Source organism: Pelophylax lessonae (genome assembly GCF_965119305.1).
Source record: "Pelophylax lessonae genome assembly, chromosome: 5".
Classification (NCBI taxonomy): domain Eukaryota; kingdom Metazoa; phylum Chordata; class Amphibia; order Anura; family Ranidae; genus Pelophylax; species Pelophylax lessonae.
The window spans coordinates 42114220-42138169 of NC_138772.1; the positions used below are offsets into that span (position 1 = coordinate 42114220).

The 23950-nt window shown below is 46.7% G+C and overlaps 1 protein-coding gene across 1 annotated transcript in view; it reads right to left on the minus strand.

The window, feature by feature from the left end:
* The window catches only part of PHF14 (PHD finger protein 14), a gene marked incomplete at its 5' end in the record, with an annotated part of 389174 nt that overhangs the window by 340841 nt on the left and 24383 nt on the right, over window positions 1-23950 (minus strand). Inside the window, 2 exons of the mRNA XM_082258885.1 lie at window positions 7929-8073; window positions 15423-16057. Coding sequence (XP_082115011.1) covers window positions 7929-8073; window positions 15423-16057 — 780 coding nt within the window. The remainder of the gene's footprint in view (window positions 1-7928; window positions 8074-15422; window positions 16058-23950) is intronic.

Genomic DNA, 23950 nt, shown 5'->3' on the forward strand with positions numbered 1-23950 from the left:
GACAGGGAGTGCCGTGAGCCAGGGACATGACGCTGCAGCACCGCAGACGAGTCCTGTGAGGTAGCTACCTCACGGCTGCATCCCTGTAGCGAACAGGGATAGGTCGTTCGTAATGCCAGGGCGAACCATAACTGAACGCTCGATGGCGGGCTGGGGTCCATCTGACCCTTTTGCTCTGGAGAACCAGGGCGGCCAGTCCGAATCCCAGCACCGCATGATCCATCTTCATCCGAAGAGAAGGCAAACACTAGAAGCTGACAAAATAAACAGCTAGTAAAGTAAGAGAAAAAAACTGACATTTTCAAAGAAAATCAAATAAAAGATTAGGAAGGCTGAGACTGAAGCCCCAGCACAAGGGAAGCCTGACTATTCCTGACGCTAGGCAGATTAAAAACTGATTTGGGAGTGGACCAGATGGGACAGCCCCCATGGGTGTGTATATGCTAATGCCTTTTGTCTTTGGACTAAGTCTACATGCCTAGCTATTCCTGTGGATGGGAAGACAATACCCAACAGTGATGACTTAGAGGAGGCGGCGATTGTCGGAGGACGTAAGAGAAATGTGACTTTATAATCGCTTTAATGATAGCCCATAATTAAGCTCCAGGCGGAGTGAAACAAGATTGGGGGGGAGTGGCCTGGTTGGAGCCCAGGCCTAGGCTGTCATGCACCACCTCAAAGGGTTTTGCTGTGATGTGCGACTTTTAGGACTTCCTTTCCCTACTGGATGTTTTGAGCTGGGACGAGCTCTGTCCTAGCAGTTTGTCATGCAAGAGGACCTGGCGGAGACTTAGGTGGCACCTGTCATTTTTTGGGTGGGTCACAGTGACAACATCGCAGATACATCTAAGCTGCTTGACTGGGAATGGGGATGTTAGGTGACATTCCTGGCTGAACAGAATCACAGACTTTAGGGAGTAGAGACAATTCAGATATAGTATATACATTTGTACAGCATAGTCAGCTGGAGTCCTGCTTTAAACTTTGGTAGGAAACTGGCTGCCTATTGCATGGAGGTATTTGCCATTAGCAGCACTGCTGTCTTCTAACATGCCAATTCCGCACCCCTAAACACATCATTTTAATCCAGGCAAAGAATTTAGCTTTCCAAGGTTAAAAAGGCAGCAAGCAGAGAAGATGGGGAGCCCTGTCATGATCTATAATATGTAGAAGACAAATTTCCGCAGACACGCTACAATCAAAATGTCACCAATATTGACAACTCCTCTGGGGTTCTTCCACCGCTGCTCACTGACTGCAGCAACTTGGCACAAACACATTAGTATGAGTGACAGGAGGAGGCAGAGACCGTTCACCTAGAGGACCAATTTATCAACTATATTAACCCCTTCTGGATCACCCCACGCACATACACTGCGGCAGATCGTCCCTTCTGCGCAAAATCACGTACCTGTACGTGATTTCGTGCAGGGAGTCTTGGGCCCCCGTGCGTGCCGCCGGCAACCTGCTCCCGCTGTAATTGAACACAGCGGGAGCCAATTGGAGGAGCATAACCCAATGGTCTAAGAAGATATGCAGCTGCGTCTGTCAATGAACGATAGAGAAATAGGATTTTTGTACTCATCGTAAAATCCTTTTCTCCAAATTCATTGACAGACATAGCTCCAATTTTTCACCATAGGGTTATGCTGCTCTTTACAGGAGTAGGACTAGGCAGACAACACAAAAGCTTGGCTACGCCCCGCGGGCCGCCTTCGGCTGGCATAATACCCTGCCCCCTCCCCCCCGCTTAGAGATACTTAGTTTTGTAACAAGCAGTAACAGAAGCTTAAAAACTCCTTGAGGGGATGAGTAATGATGTCATCCAGGGTAGCCCTGAACAGGCTCTCACCCTGAAAAGGCAATTCAGTCAGATCCTTTTTGGAGGTGTGATCCGCAGACCAACACTTCAGCCACAAAATACGTCTAAGCACCATTGACAGACAGCTTAGGGACTCATGGGAACCGCATCCAAAGATGCATGGCAGACAATCTGCAGACCCTGGAACAACTGGTCTGCCAGTTTGCCATAGGCGGGAGGAAACCGGTCGCCCCCCATGGTCAGACGCAAAAGCATCACCCACCCCGCCAGTGTCTGAGACACCCGAGCGGAGGCCAAAAAATGCCTAAATAAGGCATCAGCCATAGTAAACATGTAACGGGCCTTAAAGGTTCTGCCTGTCTGGTCAGCCTGATTCCTAAAAGCCGGGGATTATACCACTGAAAACATGGTTGCCTTAGTAAACCTGGAAATAGGGGAACCCCACGCCGGTGGGAGCATCCACTTCTTCAGAAGCGACTCCTCAAGGGAAAGTGTCTTGGGACCATCAAGGGTCGTATTAGACACACCCAGCATTTATTGACACAATTGTCAAAATAAGCTGGATAAGAGAAAACCATAACCGCACGGGACTGCTTATAAGTGACAAAATGGAACGGATATGTCCGCAGCAGCCTCGGCTGCATCCTCCAACATAGAGGTCTCCTGCACTGACACAACCAGTGCATCTACCAGCGCCTCTTTTATGTGGCGTAGCAGCCATGGAGGAATCATCCTCACTGTCTGACAGGTCAGGGAAAGGTGGACAGAGACCCCACAGGGTGGTCCCATCCGCCGCGACCAAACAGGATGCAGGATCTGATGAGACAGGAGAGGGCGGGGGGTGCAATCGTAAAGCCAACGCTCAATGGGGGTCGCCCGCCGCTTATGCGGGAAGACCCGCAGACAGGCTACCCCGACAGGGCAACCCGCAACCAGTCAGGGGAGCAGAGGGGAGAAGGATATCCCGGGGTACAATGGCAGCATTAGCTGCCACAACTGGTGCCACCCCATAGAAAGTCCAGCCAGTAGGCTGCAAAGCTGCAGCTTAAATTTCTGGCCTGCCCGACTGCAAGGTACTCGGACCCACGGATACAGGGCCACCCTCCCCCCAGGCCCACCAGCTGTCCCAAGGGGACCCAAAAAGGCCACCCACCCCATAGAAGGCCCACCGAGAGTGACAGGCATCAAGGCCAGGGGCACCAGCCAACCCCCCCACCATGAGCACGGGCAGACAAGCTAGCTCAATGCCACCGAGGAGGGGGAGGGGAAGAGAACCCTCGGAGGGACCAACCACCTCAGGGAGCACCTGCACGCCGCACTAAATCCAGGGAAGAAGAAGAGGGGGCCCTTACCGATCCAGAGAAGTGTGTGGGTAACACTCCCAAAAGACAGAAATCTCCTTGCCACCGAAGTGGGGAAGCTGTCGGCCAGAAGGAGCACTGCGACTCAGGCCGAGACCTGATCGTATGTGACCATGCGAGACATTTAACTCTGCACGCGCTCGCTGGCCAGGCTGAGGGGACCACTGGAACTACAATAGTCCAACCCGTCGCTCAGTCCGACGGTTGCTAGAAGATAAAACAAGGAAGAAATCCAAAAACAAACAGCAAAAAAATAGACAAAAAAGCAAGGAGCTAGGGCCCGGCAGGGAGACCAGGTCCTACTTCTGAACTAGGCAAACAAAAACGGAGTATCTTTAAACAGAGAGGGGGGTTATGCCAGCTGAGGAGGGCCCACAGGGCGTAGCCAAGCTTTTGTGTTGTCTGCCTATTCCTTCTCCTGTAGAAGGCAGCATAACCCTATGGTGAAGAACATGGAGCTGTGTCTGTCAATGAACGGAAGAGAAAATTGGATTTTTGTCTTACCGTAAAATCCTTTTCTCTGATGTTCATTGAAGGACACAGCTCCAGAATCTTCTTGACCATTGGGTTATGCTGCCCTCTACAGGAGTAGGACAGTAGGCAGGAAAAAACTTTACCATGCCTATGGGGCAGTCCCAGGGGATATACTCCCCCTCCCTGCTATAGGTACTCAGCTTTGTTGCAAGCAGTGTCAGAAGAAGTATAACCCAACTCAAACCTGCGCCACTGATGCCTGATGACGAAAGGCCAAAGAAGCACTAAGCACCAGAGTAGAGTGCGCCGTTACAGGGAAAGGAGGAACCTGACCCTTGATAGAATAGTCCCGAGTCACCATCGACCTGGAAATGGTCGCAGAAGAAGCATGCGTCCATGATCACAAACAGTGAGTCTGACCTCCGAAAGTGGCTGCCAGATACACCCGAATCGCTCGAACCACATCCAGGACATGCAACACAAATTCCTTGGGGTGTATGGGCCTGGGACATAGGAAGGCAACACAATGTCTTCATTCAAATTGAAGTCAGAGACCACCTTAGGTAGGAAAGGCGGACGCGAAAAGAGAACCACCTTATCTTTGTGGACCACCAGATAGGGGGTACAAGATAAAAACACAAAAACAAGCGAGCGCCACTCTAAGTGCAGTATGCATAAAAAGTGTGTACATTTATTAGACAATTGGAAACTTAGAAGATGATGTACAATGGAGCGCATGTCAGACCCTCCAGGGGTCAGTGAGGCTGTAACACAAAGAGGACGTGTGGAACCAGATGTATCCGTGCGGGTAATAAACAATGCAGGAGTCTTCCAGCCCGGTATTCCATTAAACAGCCTGAACAAGTAGCCGAGTCCCTGGCCGGGCGTGACATCAGCACTAGGGGGTGGGAAGGCTGGGCATGGCTAATGTGTTTCCGAGCTACCCACGGCTCCTTTCTCAGGAGCATTGAAAAAGTTACCTTTCTGTTGAGCGGAGACGCCAACAGATCAACCTCGGTGGTGCCCCACCGTAGACATATGAGCTGCCGACTGAGATAGTCCGCCTGCCAGTTTTCCACTCCGGGAATGTGTACAGTGGAGAAGGTTGGCACAAAGCACTCTGCCCACCGGAGAATGCAGGCTATTTCCTGGGCCACCAATACACTCTTTGTTCTGCCTTGGTGATTGACATAAGCCACGGCCGTGGCATTGTCCTACTGGATCCCTACCGGGAGCCCCCAGAGCTGATCGATCCAGTGATCCAGGCACAGCCTGATAACCCGAAGTTCCAAGACATTGATTGGTAGTCTGAATTCCTCCAGCATCCAACAATCCTGAGCAGAGCTCAGTCCCAGGACATTTCCTCACCTGGACAGACTGGCATTCGTAGTGACCACTGACAGTACAAGGGGAGAAAAGGCTCACCTTGCTGAAGAGCCAGAGAGCGAAGCCACCAGACCAGGGAACTCTTGGTTTCTCAGCTCAGCCGAATCAGATTGTCCAGAGACTTTGGACACGTGTTCCATTTCACCATGATCTCCCTTTGGAGGGACCCGGTATGGAACTGTGCAAAGAGAACCGCCTCAAAGGTAGACACCATCAGGCCCAGCACCTGCATGCAAGTCCGGAGGGAGGACCACCTACTGGACAGCAATAGACAAATCGCAGCATGCAACTTCTGGAGTTTGTCCACAGGATGGAACACTCTTGCTAGAGCTGAATTCAGTCAGACCCAGATAATCCAATTTTGTAGATAGAAGCAGAGCACACTTCTGGTAATTCAGAAACCAACTGAACTCCTTCAGGGTCTGCATAGTGATCTCCATGTCGTCCATCAAGGCAGAAGACGACCCCGTTCGCCAGAGGAGGTTGCCCCGGTAGCCCAGTACCGATATCCTCCTCTGACGTAGCAATGCCAGAACCGATGCCAACACTTTAGTGAAGACCCGAGGAGCAGAGGCGAGACCAAAGAGTAACAGCACGAACTGATAATGCTCCCACGGCAAAAAACGGAGGAAACGCTGGTGTTGGGCACATATTGAAATGTGCATGTATGCATCCTTGATGTCGATAGATGCTGTAAAATCTCACTGATGTAGGAATGCCACTACCATGTGAATGGACTCCATTCTGTACCCGCACAAAGCAGTTCAGGGCCTTGAGGTCCAGAATCGGACCGACCTAGCCTTCCTCCTTTGGGACCATAAACAGGTTTGAATAAAAATCTTGAAACCGTACAGATCCCGGAACCGGGACAATCACTCCCTGAAGCAACAGGTTACCTCACCGCAAAGCGTTTAGGAACCAATTTTTATAGACAAACTCGTCAAAATAGGAGGCATAAGGGAACGGCCACCTCTACAGCAGCCTCAGCTGCATCCTCCATTTACAAAGTCTTTCGCACTAATGTAATCAGTGTGTCAACTAGCGACTTCTTGTGCGCAGCTACAGGTGTGGAGAATTCATCCTCACTATCTGATAGATCAGGAAGCATGGCTACAAACCCAGCAGGGTGGGCCACATCCATAGCGACAGAGCCAGATTCAGGATCTGACAAGACAGATAAGGCAGGGGAGGGCGCTTTTTGCTAGTCCGAAGCCCAATGGCCACCTCCATACTGGAAACAAAAGATTACAGGACTGCCGTCATTGCATCAATTGAGGGCTGGGACCTTTAGGGACCTGCCACCTCCGAAAGGGGGTCAGGTGGGAAAATATACTCCTGAGACTCCAGAAGGTAAAGGGGAGCCCACCAGCAAAAAGTATCTAGCAACACTAAGGGACTCACCCACTGCACCTGTCTCACCAGTGCCACAGGGATACCTGAAAGCAGAGCACCCCACAAACTGCAGCAGAGGTGAGGGAGGGACCCCACCAGAGCAGCATTGGTCAGCACCAGAGATAGCCAGTATCCACGTGAGGCATCCAGGGGGAAAAGGAAACCCAGGAGTCAACACCAGGGGAAAAGGAGGAGCCCCCACACCAAAAAACGCTGGCAAGAGACTCAACTGTCATGGCCGCTGCTACCAATGCACGCTGGACCAACCAAACATGGCCACCAAACTACACAAACATGGCCGCTGGCATAGAGATTCAATACAATAGCGCTGACAATGGCAAAATGGCCACCACATGCAACGTCCACAAGGCTCCCAGGGACACAGGAGGAACCCCTGGAGCCCAGGCTACAGCCAGAATGGAAAGGGGGATCCAGGCACAGGACCACCATCAGCGGCACTGGATAGGCACACAGTTAACCTTTTGATCGCCCTAGATGAACCCCTGCCCAGCCAGTGTCATTAGTACAGTGACAGTGTACATTTTTAGCACTGATCACTATTAGTGTCATTGGTTCCCACAAAGTATCAATTAGTATCCGATTGTCAGCCGCAATATCGCAGTCATGCTATAAGTCACTGATTGTCGCCATTACTAGTATACAAAAAAGAAATACAAATTGAATCAATATATCCCACAGTTTGTAGACACTATAACATTCACATAAACCAATCAATATAATTTTTTTTTACCAAAAATATGTGGCAGAATACATATTGGCCTAATATTATGAAAAAAAATAGATTTTTTAACTTTTTTTATTGGATAAGTTTTATAGCAGAAAGTAAAAAATATTGTTTTTTTTTTTCAAATTGTTTGTATTTTTTTGTTTATAGAGCAAAAAATAAACGCCATGATCAAATACACCAAAAGCAAGTGATATTTGTGGGTAAAAAAAATTACAGATTTTTTTTTTTTTAGGTACAACATTGCACGACCACTCAATTGTTAGTTAAAGTAATGCAGTGCCCTATCGCAAAAAACGGCCTGGTCATGAAGAGGGGTAAATCTTCCAGTGGTCAAGTGGTTAAAGTGTATGTTTGGGGTAAAAATAAAAACATTCAGTATACCTCTGGAATACATCTACACTTTGCCTCAGCCCCAACCACTACACCCTTTAGCTGCAAAGGCAGCAGCCAGGGGAGTACGCATGCCCCAGCCATGATGCTTTGCTTCGCAGCTGTGGCAGGAATTATACCCCGTCGCTGTCAGCATGCGCTACAGCCCGACAATAGCAAACCTATTCAAGTGAATGGAGCTGCTTTGCAAGTGCCCTGCAACCATGTGCAATGTCCCCAAAGCAATCACAGAACCAAATAGGGGAGCCAAGCCTCCAATCTGTCCTGGGAACATGGACAATAGACTGGTTGTATTATGATTATGGGTTCAGTTATACAAGAAGATAGGACAACAAAGATTGTGTAGCTCCCTTACCTTCATGGACCGTTATGCCACAATTGTCACATTGTATTATTTCATCCGCATCTTCGCTGTTATCACCCAGACACACACAACATATTAACACATGGTCCATCTTCTGAGAACACCACCGGTCACTCTTCTCCAGAATAAGAGAATCCTGAAAATAGCAAAATTAGATCATTTTGGATACTGCTCAGAACTTTATTGGAGAGACCTAGAGATTAACATGGCCTGAAGACATGAGAAAAAAAGTAAAAATGAAAAAGGATGCAGGTGGGGAACCTCTAATGGGACAGAGAGGAGCACGAAGGCCTACATGAGCAAAGAATAGCACAGGTTCAATCTGAATGCCTAAATTTAAAGTGCTACCAAACCAAAAGCAAGCACTTATTATATTGCAGATAATGGGTATAACTGATAACCTCAGCACCACATCCCAATAGTAACACAATAGAAAAAAAAAAAAAAAAAAGGAATATGGATAGGTGGGATTTTAAAGGTGCTTATAACACCCTTCCTCAGGAGAAATACACATAAAGACAATAAAAAATCCCAAATTGTATTACAAAATCATATTGGGACACTACACCTACCCACACTTTGCCTTCATCTACACTATATTGTCAAAAGTTTTGGGACGCCTGCCTTTACATGAACTTTAAAGGTTTCTTAGTCCGTAGGGTTCAATATTGAGTTGGCCCACCCTTTGCACATGAACTTTAATGGCATCCCAGTCTTAAGCTTCGTACACACGCATCGAAAATCGGCAGGGAATTTTCGTCCAACGTCCGATCTGCTGATTTTCGGCTTGTTAGTATGATGCTTCCGACAACCAACTCCGACTTTTCGGCCGAAAAAAATCTGGTGTGCAGACTATAAAATTTTTGTTGGCCGTCAACACAACGGCCGATTTTCGTGCAGTCAGTACAGATTTCAACAGGGAAAATCTGATGAGCAAGTCTGGGCATGCTCAGTGAAGAAAGAACACAAAGAAAGCAATCCAACACATGACATCACTTCTGAAGTAGAATTTTGTTGGGCGAGAAAATTCGTGTGCAGTCTAGGCACATTCCAACCAACAAAACACAACTCTGGACAAAGGACGGATGATCAGTCGGCCGATAATCGTTGCGTGTGTACGGGGCTTTAGTCTGTAGGGTTCAATATTGAGTTGGCCCACCCTTTGCACATGAACTTTAATGGCATTCCAGTCTTTGTAGGATTCAATATTGAGTTGGCCCACCCTTTGCAGCTATAACAGCTTCAACTCCTCTGGGAAGGCCGTCCACAAGGTTTAGAAGTGTGCCTATGGGAATGTTTGACCATTCTTCAAGAAGCCCATTTGTGAGGTCAGGCACTGATGTTGGATGATCCACAGAAAAAAGGATCAGACGCCTGCTGTAAAGATGTTGGAGGAATAACACAGCCTGATGTGTTTTAGCTGCTCCAGAGCATCTCCATGGGAAGGAGAACCCTATGGATTAAGACTGGGATACCAGTAAAGTTCATGTGTGCGTAAAGGCAGGCGTCCCAATACTTTTGACAATATAGTGTATCTATCATTAGAAAGTGTAAAATATACATTCATCAATATAGTTCTATATTGGGGAAGGTGCAGGGGGTTTGCTGACTATGTACTAGGTGGGACTTATCTAGGAGTGTTTTTATCATCTTGGGGGTTATCATTAGGGATGATCGAACGGTTCGGGTCGACCATCGGTTCGGCCCTAACATTGGGTGTTCGAGGTTCGGCCGAATTTAGAACTTTTTGCCCAAAAAGTTCGGAATTCGGCAACCAGAACCGCCCAAAATGAAATGGTTCAGGAAATGGGCTTTAAAAGCCCGTGATTGGACCAGAACCATTAGCAAAAGCCAATTGAGGGGGCAGGAGAATGCTAGGAATGTGATTGGAGTGACTAGGGGGTCCCTAGACCAATCATTAGTGAATACGCCCCCCAGTATATAAGATCGCCCCCGCCATATTCCTAGCATTGTTATACTGGACATGGAAGAGAGTGGAAGCAGTTCTGTTAATTTTACTTTAAAAGTGTCATTTAGCATTTATTAGTGTGAGGAAAGGGATATCTAGTGTAGTTAGAGTGCTCCTTTACACTTAAGTTAGCTTCAAAAATTTAGTTTCTGTAGGGAAAGTGTGAAGTGTCAGGGGACCGTAATGTAGTGTAGGGTGAACTGACTGCTATGGCAGGGTGACCAAACCCTTCCATATCAGGGTGACCAAACCCTTCCATAGCAGGGTGACCGCTATAGAGAAATGATCTTTTCTCTGAATAGCTTCTGAACTGGAGTATGGCTTCTCACCAGCCAAGCATTTTTTATGCTGCAGGTGCTGCCACTGCCAGTGCATTTTTTGAGGACATGTTTGATGTCAGACATGACATCTGAACATGTGTATAGGGGGTATATATAGACATATATGTCTGTATATACACCCCTAGACATATATAGGTGTGATAATAGCAGAAATAAATGCTTGCGCTAATGAAATCATTTACAGTAATATATTTCTGCTACTATCACACCTATATATGTCTAGGGGTATATATTCAGACATATATGTGTATATATATACACCCTATACACATGTTCAGATGTTTTGCCTGCCTCAAAAGAACCCCAAAAAATGCCAAAAAAACGCTAGCGTCAAATAAAAAAATGCCCAGGTGTGTTTTTGCTGGCATTTTTTGGGGGGTTTTGGAGGCAGGCAAAACATCTGAACTTGTGCACAGTACCACTATACACATGTTCAGATGTTTTGCCTGCCTCAAAAGAACCCAAAAAAATGCCAAAAAAAACGCTAGCATCAAAAAAAAAAAATGCCCAGGTGTGTTTTTGCTGGCATTTTTTGTGTGATTTTGTGTCTGGGGGGTCTAAAAGGTGTACCTGTGAAGTTTCAGCTCTGTAGCATGTCCAGAACCAGAAAAAAAGATCATATAGGTGTTAAAGGAGGCTCCCGAACCACATCACTGTTCTACTGAAAAATTATCTTTTTTTTCTGGTTCTGGACATTCTACAGAGCTGAAACTTCACATGCACACCTTTTAGACCCCCAGATACTAAATCCAAAGTAAAAATCAAAAAATCTCTTTTTTTATTTTTTTTTTTATTTTTTCAATAATTGGCTTTTTTATCAAAAATGACAATTTTTAAGAACTTATTTTTGTGTGATTAATAGTTAATGGGGCATGACCCAGAACCCTAGGCACTTTTTAGGGGCTTTTATTGGGTTTTAGGGCTTAAAAATTGTGTTTTTTGATTACCGAAGTTCGGGTCCCATTGATTTCAATGGGGTTCGGAAATCCGGGCCGAACTTTCGGGAAGTTCGGATGTTCTGGCCGAACCGAACTTTTCAAAAGTTCGATCATCCCTAGTTATCATCCCCTCTTTTAACAATACGATTTTGTAATAAAATTTGGGATTTTATATGGTCTTTGTGTATGTTTTATCCTGAGGGTAGACGTTATTGCAACTTTAACCTGTTGGCGCCGCCTGCACACAAATATGTGGCCTCTCGACAGGTGGGACTTGCAGGGCAGGGAGTGGCCGCATATTTGCGTGTATTAGTGCAAATAGAGCTGTGCTGAAAGAGGGTGCCCTGTTTGCTCCTGGCATAGTCACTGGTGGCTAACAGAAAGCTCACGTTTGCTGCTTGCGATCGGGAGCTTTCTGATCATGTGACCACCGTGACCGCTTATCACGGCAGTCACATGACCATAAGCCCCGCCCTGCCTCCCGGCATTTTAAACCCCCTTAAGGGTTCGAGCCAAGGGGTTAAAGTCCCACCCATCCATAGTCTTTCTTTTTATGCTATTCTATTGCAGCTTAGCAATTCTTAGATGTGGTGGCTGCATTTATTTTTTAAGACTTTCAACTGGGGTTCTTGCTAGTAGGTTTGCTGTTTTTCAACAGAACAAGTTGTCCTGCAGAAGTAGCAGTTACAGGGATTAGAGGAACGATTTACCACTGACAGAGGTGCTTACAATAATCAGCCTTTATGTATGCAAAACCACATCTAATGATTGGTAAGCTGCAATATATTACATTTTTGGTTTTGGATTTATTACCTTTTTAATGTGTAGTAAAAGTAGAACGATAGGCAAAATGTTTTTCTTTTCATTTTGGATACAGTAAGGGAAGGTTATATGTAATGCAATGTTATGTAAGGTCTATTTTTGCCCTCTCTGTCCCAATGGGGAGATTTACCTTCACTACCTGTCCCATAGCCACACAGGACGTGAAAGGAAATCCTTGTAAATTAGAGTAATCCCTTGGGGACCCCCAGGCCACCAGAACTCCATTGGAAAATGCCACCTCTAAAAAAAAAAAAAAAAAAAAAAAAAAAAAAAAAAAAAAAAAAAGGACGACGTATTCTAACCACTCTCTACTCTATCCAAAACTAAAAAAAAGTTTTGCCTTTAGTTATACGTTTATAAAATTATTTATTTTTTTTTTTTTTTAGTTCTTAAATTACAGATTCTGCTGTAAAATTTAGCTTTTTAGAATTTCTAATACAAAAAATTCATCACTGTTGTCTTGCTTTTTTGCTTCTGCTGTCTAAGGGCCCTTTCACACGACAGTCACATGACAAGTCGTACCCCATGATTTCCAATGAGTACCGTTCATATCTGTGCAACTTCAAGTCGCAATAACTTCAAAGTAGCCCCCTGCACTACTTTGGTCTGACTTCAATGCGTTTTGAGGTCCATAGACCTCAAGATTACACAGGCATTGTTTCAAGTCCAGTCAAAATCGTGCGACTTTTAGTTTGCACAAGTGTGAAAGGGGCCTAACTAAAACCTAGATGGCAAGCAAAGGGAATGGAGCTGTCCCTCCATGTGATCATTCAGCTGTCTGTGATTTGTGAGAACAGGAAATATTCAAAATACCTCTACTATGCGGCTATTCACAGCATATCTGTAAAATGACTCAGCAGATGGAGTGGAAGAGTGAACATGAGCATACAGATGATCCAGGAAATAGTGGAGTAATCTAATTGGCTATACCATGCATCACTAAATGGTGGACCACGGGCTGGATGCGGACCAAGTGACTGCCCCATCTGGACCGCCACTTCCACCATTTAGGAGCAGATTCTTTACCTCAGTCGCCACTGTTATCACAGCAGAGCAGAGAGTGGGAGGCACCCGCGTGACAATGCTAGACAGAGTGGGAGACAAAGCAGCTTTGGATGGAGGACGGGAGTTGCCTGAGTTTGGCGATTGGTTGTTAGGATAAGGGCAGTCCTAGCAACCAATCACCTGCTGGGACACTTCAAAAATTAATTCTGGCAGCTCCTGCTCCCACCCTCCATCCAAAGCTGCTTAGTCCTTGCTATCTATATCGGTCCTGCCTTCTGCTCTGTGTACCCGAGTAAGGTGGGGGAGTGAAGGGGCAGGGCTGAGGGGGGCCGCAATGTTCATGGGGGGGCAGAATTAGTGGGAGTCTGTATTGTGAATAGGGGGCAGTGCTATGGGGGGGAAAGCTGAGGGGGTCTGCACTGGGAATGGAAGGAGCAGAGCTGGGGGGGGGGGGGGACTGCAATGTGAAAGAGGGGAGCAGAGCTGAGAGGGGCTGCAATGTGAATAGAGGGAGCAGAGCTGTGGCAGGCTGCCATGTGAATGGGGGGGCAGAGCTGAGGGGGGCTGCAATGTGAATAGGGGGAGAAGAGCTGAGGGGGCTGCAATGTGAATAGGGGGAGCAGAGCTGAGGGGGGCTGCAATGTGAATGGGGGAAGGGGAAAGCTGAGGGTGGATGCACTGTGAATGGGAGGAGCAGAGCTGAGGTGGGCTGTAATATGAATAGGGGGCAGAACTATGGGGGGGGCTGCACTATAAATGGGAGGAGCAAAGCTGAGGATGGCTGCAATGTTAAAGAGGGGAGCAGAGCTTGGGGGGCTGCAATGTAAATATGGGAGAAGCAGAGCTTTGGGGGGCTGCAATGTTAATATGGGAAGAGCACAGCTTAGGGGGGCTGCAATGTGATTGAGAGGATCAGAGCTGAGGGAGGCTGCAATGAAAATGGGGGGAGTGGAACTGAGGGAGGCTACAATGAAAATGGTAGCAGACCTGAGGGGGCTGCAATGTGAAATGGGGGGGGGGGGCAGAGGTTAGCTGCAATATGAATGGGGGAGCAAAGCTTAGGGGAGCTGCAATGTGAATGGGAAGAGCAGAGCTGAGGGGGGCTGAAATGTGAATAGGGGGAGAAGAGCTGAGGGGGCTGCAATGTGAATAGGGGGAGCAGAGCTGAGGGGGGCTGCAATGTGAATGGGGGAAGGGGAAAGCTGAGGGTGGATGCACTGTGAATGGGAGGAGCAGAGCTGAGGTGGGCTGTAATATGAATAGGGGGCAGAACTATGGGGGGGGCTGCACTATAAATGGGAGGAGCAAAGCTGAGGATGGCTGCAATGTTAAAGAGGGGAGCAGAGCTTGGGGGGCTGCAATGTAAATATGGGAGAAGCAGAGCTTTGGGGGGCTGCAATGTTAATATGGGAAGAGCACAGCTTAGGGGGGCTGCAATGTGATTGAGAGGATCAGAGCTGAGGGAGGCTGCAATGAAAATGGGGGGAGTGGAACTGAGGGAGGCTACAATGAAAATGGTAGCAGACCTGAGGGGGCTGCAATGTGAAATGGGGGGGGGGGGGCAGAGGTTAGCTGCAATATGAATGGGGGAGCAAAGCTTAGGGGAGCTGCAATGTGAATGGGAAGAGCAGAGCTGAGGGGGGCTGAAATGTGAATGGGGGGAGCTGCAATGTGAATGGGGGGAGCGAAGCTGAGAGGAGCTGCAATGTGAATGGGGGGAGCGGAGCTGCATTGTGAATGGGGGAGCAGAGCTTAGGGGGGCTACAATGTGAATGGGGAGAGCAGAACTGAGTAGGCTACAATGTGAATGGGGGGTAAAGCTGAGGGAGGCTGCAATGTGAATGGGGCAGAGCAGATGGGGGGTAAAATGGGGGCAGAGGACATTGCTTTGGGAGGATGTGAAGGTGGGGGCAGAGGACACTACTGGGGGGGGGGGGCGGTGTGAAGGGGGACAAGGGACACTACTGGGGGGTGATGTGACAGGGGGCAGTGGACACTACTGTCAAGGGAAAACTGTGATGTAAAGGGGAACTGAGGAGACTGATGTAAAAACGAGATTTTGATTTCAGAGGAGAGGGGCTGTGATGTGAACGATCTGAGTCAAACAGGCGATTCATTTGGACATCGGCTGGAAGAAAATTTTCTGTAACAGACCTCCGTGAATTTTATATACCCCTGGGCTATACTATGTGAAAGAGGTCCATGAATCACAAGGCTAGCCGAAAAAGAAAAACAGTTAATATACTTTAACTGTGCCTTTAGCCTGCATGGAGTTCCTTTTAGGCCTGTAAGTGATCTTGACAATTTCTAACACAGTACACATTACTGTTTTATTCTTGGAAGAGTCATAGCAAAGACAATACCATTTTTACACATTTCCATCAACCTGTCGTGAGAAGTTACAAATTACCTCATTACTTTTGCTCTGAGACAACGTCAAGCTGTCGTTCGTCAGCTCCTCATCATCTCCACTGTTCCTACTGGGAATCTTGATTTTCTTCTTCTTCTGCTCACCTTCGCTGGAGCTGCTGCTGTCATCTTTATTGTCGGCATGATGGCTCGAATCTCCCTCGCTTCCATCATCCTCATCATCATCTTCCCCGTCGCTGCCATCACCCGTAGAGGACTTTCCTTTTCTCTTACCCATGGTTGGTCTCCAGTCATTGTCATCCTCGCTGTCGTAATCATCCATGGCATTTAACTCTTCCATGGTGATGAAGTCCAGCATTGGTCGGTTCCTGCGCAGGTTCCATTTTTTAGGCTCGTTATTTTGGTCATCTGCGCTAACATCTACCTCACTGGCTTGTTCCTTTTTTTTCCGAGGCTTCTCGCTCTCCTCTTTCTTTGTCTCTTCTTTGGTCGGCTCCTCTTCTTTTAGCTTTTCCTGAGTTTCTGTGACTTCATCTTCCCTACCAGCATCTTTGACTTCTTCCTTCGCTATGGCAGCCATGGCTTCCTCCTTTAGGCTGTCTTCAGAGTCACTGTCAGAGCCTTCTCCGCTGTCTTTTGACCCATCCTCACTCCCGTTCACACTGCCATCGGAATCTGGAAAGAAAACACATACAACGTCCAAGAAGCAGCAGAAAAAAATTCAGAATTTCTTTACAAAAAGGTTTAACTGTGAATACACTACATTGGCAAAAGACATCAGATGAACATAGTAATACAGATTTCAAGATACAGATAGTTTACTCTATGGCAGTGGTCTCCAAACTGTGGCCCAGGGGCTAGATGTGGCCCCTAGCTTGCCTTTATTCTTCCCCTAATACAAGACACTGTTCCCCCCCACTGGCACCAACAAGGAGGCATAATTCATGATACTGACATCAACAACGGGCACTATTCCTCCCACTGACACCAACTATGGGGTACTACTCCTCCCAATGACACCAATGATGGGGCACTATTCCTCCCACTGACACCAACCATGGGGTACAAGTTTTCCCACTGACACCAATGATGGGATACTATTCTTCCCACTGGCCCCAACAATGGGGCACTATTCTGCCCACTGACTTCAACAATGGGGCACTATTCCTCCTACTGACAACAACGGGACACTGTTCCGCCTATTGACACCAACAACGGGGTGCTATTCCTCCTATTGACACTAACAATGGGGCGCTATTCCTCCTATTGACACCAAAAATGGGGCGCTATTCCTTCTACTGAAACCAACACTGGGGCGCTATTCCTTCTACTGAAACCAACACTGGGGCACTATTCCTCCCACCAACAACAAGGCACTATTCCTCCCAATGACACCAATGATGGGGCACTACTCCCCCCACTTATGCCAATAATGGGGCACTATTCCTCCCATTGACACTAACAATGGGGGACTTTTCCTCCTACTGACACCAACAACAGGGTACTATTTCCTCCTACTGACACCAACAACGGGACACTATTCTTCCCACTGACACCAATGATGGGGTACTTTTTCTCCTACTAACACCAACAATGGGGCACTATTTCTCCCACTGACACCAATGATGGGGCACTATTTCTCCTACTGACACCAATGATGGGGCACTTTTTCTCCCCCAAAGGCCAGTAAACTGGTCCTTTGTTTAGAAAGCTTGGAGACTTCTGCTCTATGGACAGTCAGGTCCATAAATATTGGGACATCGACACAATTCTAATCTTTTTGGCTCTATACACCACCACAATTGATTTGAAATGAAACAAACAAGATGTGCTTTAACTGCAGACTTTCAGCTTAAACTTGAGGGTATTTACATCCAAATCAGGTGAACTGTGTAGGAATTACAACAGTTTGTATATGTGCCTCCCACTTTTTAAGGGACCAAAAGTAATGGGACAGATTAACAATCATAAATCAAACTTTCACTTTTTAATACTTGGTTGCAAATCCTTTTCAGTCAATTACAGCCTAAAGTCTGGAACACATAGACATCACCAGACGCTGGGTTTCATCCCTGGTGATGCTCTGCCAGGCCTCTACTGCAACTGTCTTCAGTTCCTGCTTGTTCTTGGGGCATTTTCCCTTCAGTTTTGTCTTCAGCAAGTGAAATACATGCTCAATCGGATTCAGGTCAGGTGATTGACTTGGCCATTGCATAACATTCCACTTCTTTCCATTAAAAAACTCTTTGGTTACTTTCGCAGTATGCTTCGGGTCATTGTCCATCTGCACTGTGAAGGGCCGTCCAATGAGTTCTGAAGCATTTGGCTGAATATGAGCAGATAATATTGCCCGAAACACTTCAGAATTCATCCTGCTGCATTTGTCTGCAGTCACATCATCAATTGATACAAGAGAACCAGTTCCATTGGCAGCCATACATGCCCACGCCATGACACTACCACCACCATGCTTCACTGATGAGGTGATATGCTTTGGATCATGAGCAGTTCCTTTCTTTCTCCATACTCTTCTCTTCCCATCACTCTGGTACAAGTTGATCTTGGTCTCATCTGTCCATAGGATGTTGTTCCAGAACTGTGAAGGCTTTTTTAGATGTTGTTTGGCAAACTCTAATATGGCCTTCCTGTTTTTGAGGCTCACCAATGGTTTATATCTTGTGGTGAACCCTCTGTATTCAGTCTGTTGAAGTCTTCTCTTGATTGTTGACTTTGACACACATACACCTACCTCCTGGAGAGTGTTCTTGATCTGGCCAACTGTTGTGAAGGGTGTTTTCTTCACCAGGGAAAGAATTCTTCGGTCATCCACCACAGTTGTTTTCCGAGGTCTTCCTGGTCTTTTGGTGTTGCTGAGCTCACTGATGCGTTCTTTCTTTTTAAGGATGTTCCAAACAGTTGATTTGGCCACACCTAATGTTTTTGCTATCTCTCTGATGGGTTTGTTTTGTTTTGTTTTCAGCCTAATGATGGCTTGCTTCACTGATAGTGACAGCTCTTTGGATCTTATATTGAGAGTTGACAGCAACAGATTCCAAATGAAAATAGCACACTTGAAATTAACTCTGAACCTTTTATCTGCTCCTTATAAATGGGATAATGAGGGAATAACACATACCAGGCCATGGAACAGCTGAGCAGCCAATTTTCTTATTACTTTTGGTCCCTTAAAAAGTGGGAGGCACATATACAAATTGTTGTGCACCTTTCAACTGATTTGGATGTAAATACCCTCAAATTAAAGCTGAAAGTCTGCAGTTAAAGCACATCTTGTTTGTTTCATTTCAAATCCATTGTGGTGGTGTATAGAGCCCTTTAGGTGAATGGACACTGACAACCAATAGATTAGAATTGTGTCGATGTGCCAATATTTATGGACCTGACTGTAATTGAAGAAACCTCCCAAACTTTACCAGGTTCTCTTTTATCTAAGGTTGGCAATGAAAGTGTACAATGTTTGGCCAAACAGAACTGTTGATGGCAGTTCCTGGCTCCTGCAATCTGTATGAATCTGCCCTAATGGCTTTAAAAAAGGTTAAATGATGGTATAATTATTTAAATCCATTGACTACTTGACCTAATTTGCATAAAAACACATTATTTTCTGATAGAGAATGGAACTGTTAAAACCCATGTAACCTTTATATTGCTGCCTGTGCCCCCATTGAGGGGATTTACCCTCTCCGTTTGTCCTGATGATCCTTGAATCTAGTACAGAAAGGGATGGGAAAGTTTTCCAAATCCAATAGCTGTCACTAGGGCTAGAAGGTAAGGGGAAACCCTTCAATATAGACATAGTGCCAAGTTCTCCAACAGGGGATTTTTCCCTCCCTGTTGGGTCTCTCTAGGACAGGAAACTTCCTAAACTGAAAACAGAGAGCACAAAAAAAAAAAATAAAACAATGGTCCTAACCCTAATAAAGGCCAGAACTTTAAGAGTCGGTTCACACTATGGTGACACGACTTCGGGGGCGACTAGTGAAGTTGCCGTGCACCGCGACTTGCACGGACTTCACATAATGGAAGTCAATGCAAGTCGCTCCGACTTCGGTCAAAATTAGTGCAGGAACCTTTTTCTGAGTCGCTCCTATTAGAACGGTTCCCATAGCACAGAATGGAGCACGACTTGTCAGGCGACTTGGTCGCGGTAGTGTGAACCGGCAGTAAGAATTTTTGATCACCATGGAAGGCAGAAAAAAAAAAAGGTCAGTATCGGTCTACTAATCAAGCATGATACCAGACTCTAAGACTGGTGACAACCAGACTACCCTGCTTTGAACTAATGAGTGGACATGGCCTTAGGAATTGGGAAAACCTAGTTGAGCACGCCTGAAGAATTTCCAATTAAAGGAACATCTAATCCAAACAATCTGAATAAAAGTCAACTAAACATATCTGCCATCATATCTCAAATTAAAGGATAAGTTCCTCTTTAGTAATATGTTACACCAGGGCTCAACAAATCCCGGGGTGCCGCGTTGCCATGGCAACTAGAAATTTGCATCCTGGCTTGGGCTTTTGTCAACCCACATAAGAGAAAGGGTTGATGTTGTAAATAAAGCTTGGTTAGTAAAAAAGCTTACCTGTAAAATCCTTTTCTTGGAGTACATCACGGGACACAGAGCAGGTAATAATGACTGACTATCTGGGTTATACGCTACTTTTAGGTGAAAGGACACTGACAACCAATAGACAGGAAGTTCCTCCCATATAACCACTCCCATACAGGAAGAACCTCAGTTTTTGAAGCAAGCAATTAAGATCCCAGAAAAAGAGGGGAGGGGAGGAACCTCTGTGTCCCATGATGTACTCCAAGAAAAGGATTTTACAGGTAAGCTGTAGGAAAAATCCTATTTTCTTTATCGTACATCACGGGACACAGAGCAGGTAATAATGATTATATGGGATGTCCTAAAGCAATGCCCTTGAGAGGAGGGGACACAGAATCCCATAATTGCCCCTGGGCAAAGAACAATAGGAACTTATAGTGCTGCTTGCAACACACTAATACCCAAACTGAGCCCCTTCTCGGGCTCTAACACCCACTTAAAAAAACCTTGTGAATGTATGAACTGAAGACCAAGTAGCAACTTTGCAAATCTGAGCCATAGATACTTGATGATGCACTGCCCAAGAAGCACTCACCCTTCTGGTAGTATGCGCTTTTAACCTAAAAGGCGGAATCTTATCATTTAGGCCATAAGCTTAAACAATAACTTGACAAATCCACCTAGAGATAGTGGAAGTAGTTGCTGCTTGGCCTTTCGTAGGCCCTTCTGGGAATACAAAAAAAAAACATTGGTACTACGGATTAGTGCAGATGACTTCAAACAGACAGACTGCACGAACCACATCTAGTGAATGCAACAATCTTTTCTCTGGAGTCTGAGGATTTGGAAAAAAGGAAAGCAGAACTATATCCTGGTTTAGATGAAACCCTACTACTTTAGGCAAAAAGGATGGATAAGGCCAAAAGACCACTTTATCCTGATGAAGGATCAAAAATGGCTCTCTACAGGAAAAAGCCGCTAACTCTGAGACCCTCCTGGGCGAGGTTATAGCAACCAAAAGACCTATTCCCTTACCACTGATACCAAGGGAATCTGCCTGATAGGTTCAAAGGGCTGCCTCTCCAGTGCCGAGTGTACAAGATTCAGATCCCGAGGACACAGGGGTGGCTTAATTGACAGGACCACGCGAGAATCACACCTCGCATAAATGTCTACACCAAAGAATGCATCGCTAAAGGTCTCTGGAAAAAAACAGACAAGGCTAAGACTTGCCCTTTAATGATCCCTAATGCCAATTTTAAGAGCAGTCCTACATGAAGAAAAGCAAGAATTCTACCATTGACATCCTTAAGAGGATGGCATTTCTTGGATTCACACCAAGAGAGATAAGATTTCCAAACTATTATAGATTCTCCCAGAGACAGGTTTTCTGGCATTAATCAATGTAGCCAAAACCGAGCCTGAGATCCCCCGATCCTTCAAGATTCTGGTTTCAATAGCCAGGCCGTCAAATTCAGTGACCATAAAGCAGGATGGAATATGGGACCTTGGGAGAGCAGATCTGGATGACATGGAAGCAAGCATGGCTCCCCCATGGCTAACCTCACAACCTCTGCAAACCAAGGCCTCCTGGGCCACGTAGGAGCCACCAGGATCACCGGCTTTCCTTCCACCTGAATTCTGCTCAAAAATCGTGGCAGAAGTTTGATCAGAGGAAATGCATACATCAGGCAGAATTGTGATCAAGGGGTCACTAAGGTATCTGTTCCGATAGCGATCGAATCCATAGTTCTGGACACAAAATTGCCCAGCTTGTTTTTGAACCTGGATGCCAATAGATCTATGTCAGGGGGTACCCCAGTGTTGACAGATCAGTTGAAACACCTCCGAATGCAAGGACCATTCCCCTGGACACAATTGCTGGTGACTTAGAAAGTCTGCCTGCCAATTGTCCACACCCGGGATGAATACTGCTGACAAACATGGAACATACCTCTCTGCCCATGTCAGTAAGTAGTTCACCTCTTTCTGAACCAATTGGCTCCTGGTGCCCCCCTGATGGTTGATATAAGCCACCAGGGTCGCATTGTCGAACTGAATCCTGACAGGACACCCCTGCAACCTGGTTGTCCAATGACACAGCGCAAAATGAGCTGCCCTGGTTTCCAAGATGTTGATGGGCAAGAGTCTCTACTGAGACCAAGTCCCCTGGATAAAAAGACCATCTAAGACTGCCCCCCACTGGTGTCAGTGGTTACAACCTTCCAGGTTACTGGCAAAACAGAATTTTTGTAAAATCTTACCTGTAAAATTCCTTTCTCTGAGTCCTCCGACAGTCGCCGCCCACTTCATATTCATCACCAATGGGGTTATGTCCTTTATTCCGTAGGAGTAGCTAGGCAATAGAATATGTTAATACAAAGATTTTTAACATATCCCACCCCCAGGGGGTGGTCCCCTCAGTACATAACCCTCCACTTCCTGTATCCAACTCAGTTTCAGTGGAATAGCAGTAGAGAGTACATCAAAACCCCAAAAGAGGGGCGGGGGCGGCGACTGTCGGAGGACTCAGAGAAAGGAATTTTACAGGTAAGATTTTACAAAAATTCCGTTTTCTCTTACGTCCTCCGACAGTCGCCGCCCACTTCATATTCATCACCAATGGGGAAGTCCCAAAGCAGTGTAAACATGAGGGGTGGGAAGAACACAGCCGCGCCCAAGGCAACGCCGTCTCCCCATCAGAGAAAGGAACCTTACCAAAGGAAGGAAACCAGTTGGGCATAAGAACAAAACACTCGCTCAACAGGAGCAAGAGAACCCAGGGAAAAAACAAAAATCCCAAAAAGCCAAAGAACCCGTAACAAGGGCTCTAGGGAACTGCCGCACTAAGAACCTTGCGGCCAAAGGAAGCATCAGCCGATGCCTGAACATCTACTCTGTAGAATATCGTGAAAGTGTGTACGGTCGACCAAGTCGCCGCCTCACACACCTGGGCCACAGAGGCCCCATGACGACAGGCCCAAGACGTACTCAGAGATCTGGTAGAGTGCGCCTTCACAGGTACAGGGGAAACTTTTCCCCTCAAAGCATAGGCCTGATCAATGGTCTGTCTGATCCATTTGGCGATTGTAGAAGCCGACGCCGCCATGCCCTTCCGAGGACCTCCCGGAAGGACAAACAAGGCATCCGACTTGCGAGAAGACTCAGTCGATGTGAAATAGACTCTAATCGCCCGGACAACATCCAAGGAGTGAAGCAACACCTCCGTCGGATGCTTCGGCTTCGCGCAAAGCGAAGGTTTGACAATGTCCACATTGAGATGAAAGTCCGAAACCCTTTTTGGAAGAAAAGAAGGGTTAGGTCGCAAGACCACCTTGTCCAAATGCACAACCAGACACGGAGACTTGTAGGACAAGGCTGCCAGCCCCGACACTCGTCGAGTCGAGGTGATAGCCACCAAAAAGGCGACCTACCTGGACAACAAAGACAGCGAGATCTCCCTGAACCTTTCAAAAAGGAGCACGCTGCAATACTGACAGAACTAGATTCAAGTCCCAAGGGGTAAGAGGTTCCCTCCTAGGAGGGATCAGACGACGTACCCCCCGCACAAAAGTGCTAACCAAAGAATCAGATGCCACAGGCCGCCGAAAAAGAACGGCCAAGCAGACACCTGACCCTTGATCGTGGCCAGCGCCAGACGCTGGTCAACACCCGTCTGAAGGAAGGGCAACACCCTAGACACCGAATAAGTGTCAGGAGAGAAACCCCTGGATACGCACCAGGCAAAATACGCCTTCCAAGCACGGTAATAAACCTTCCGAGGAAGACTCCCTCGCATTTATTAAGGTGTAAATGAACTCAGGGGAAAGACCCCTGTTCTTCAGGACCTCGGTTTTAACCGCCATGCCGTCAAGGCCAGCGACTGTAAAGCAAGATGGAAGATCGGTCCTTGCGACAGAAGATCTTCTCGAAAAGGCAGACGCCACGGGGCGTCGATTGCCAGATTTACGAAGTCCGCGTCCCAGGACCGGCGAGGACA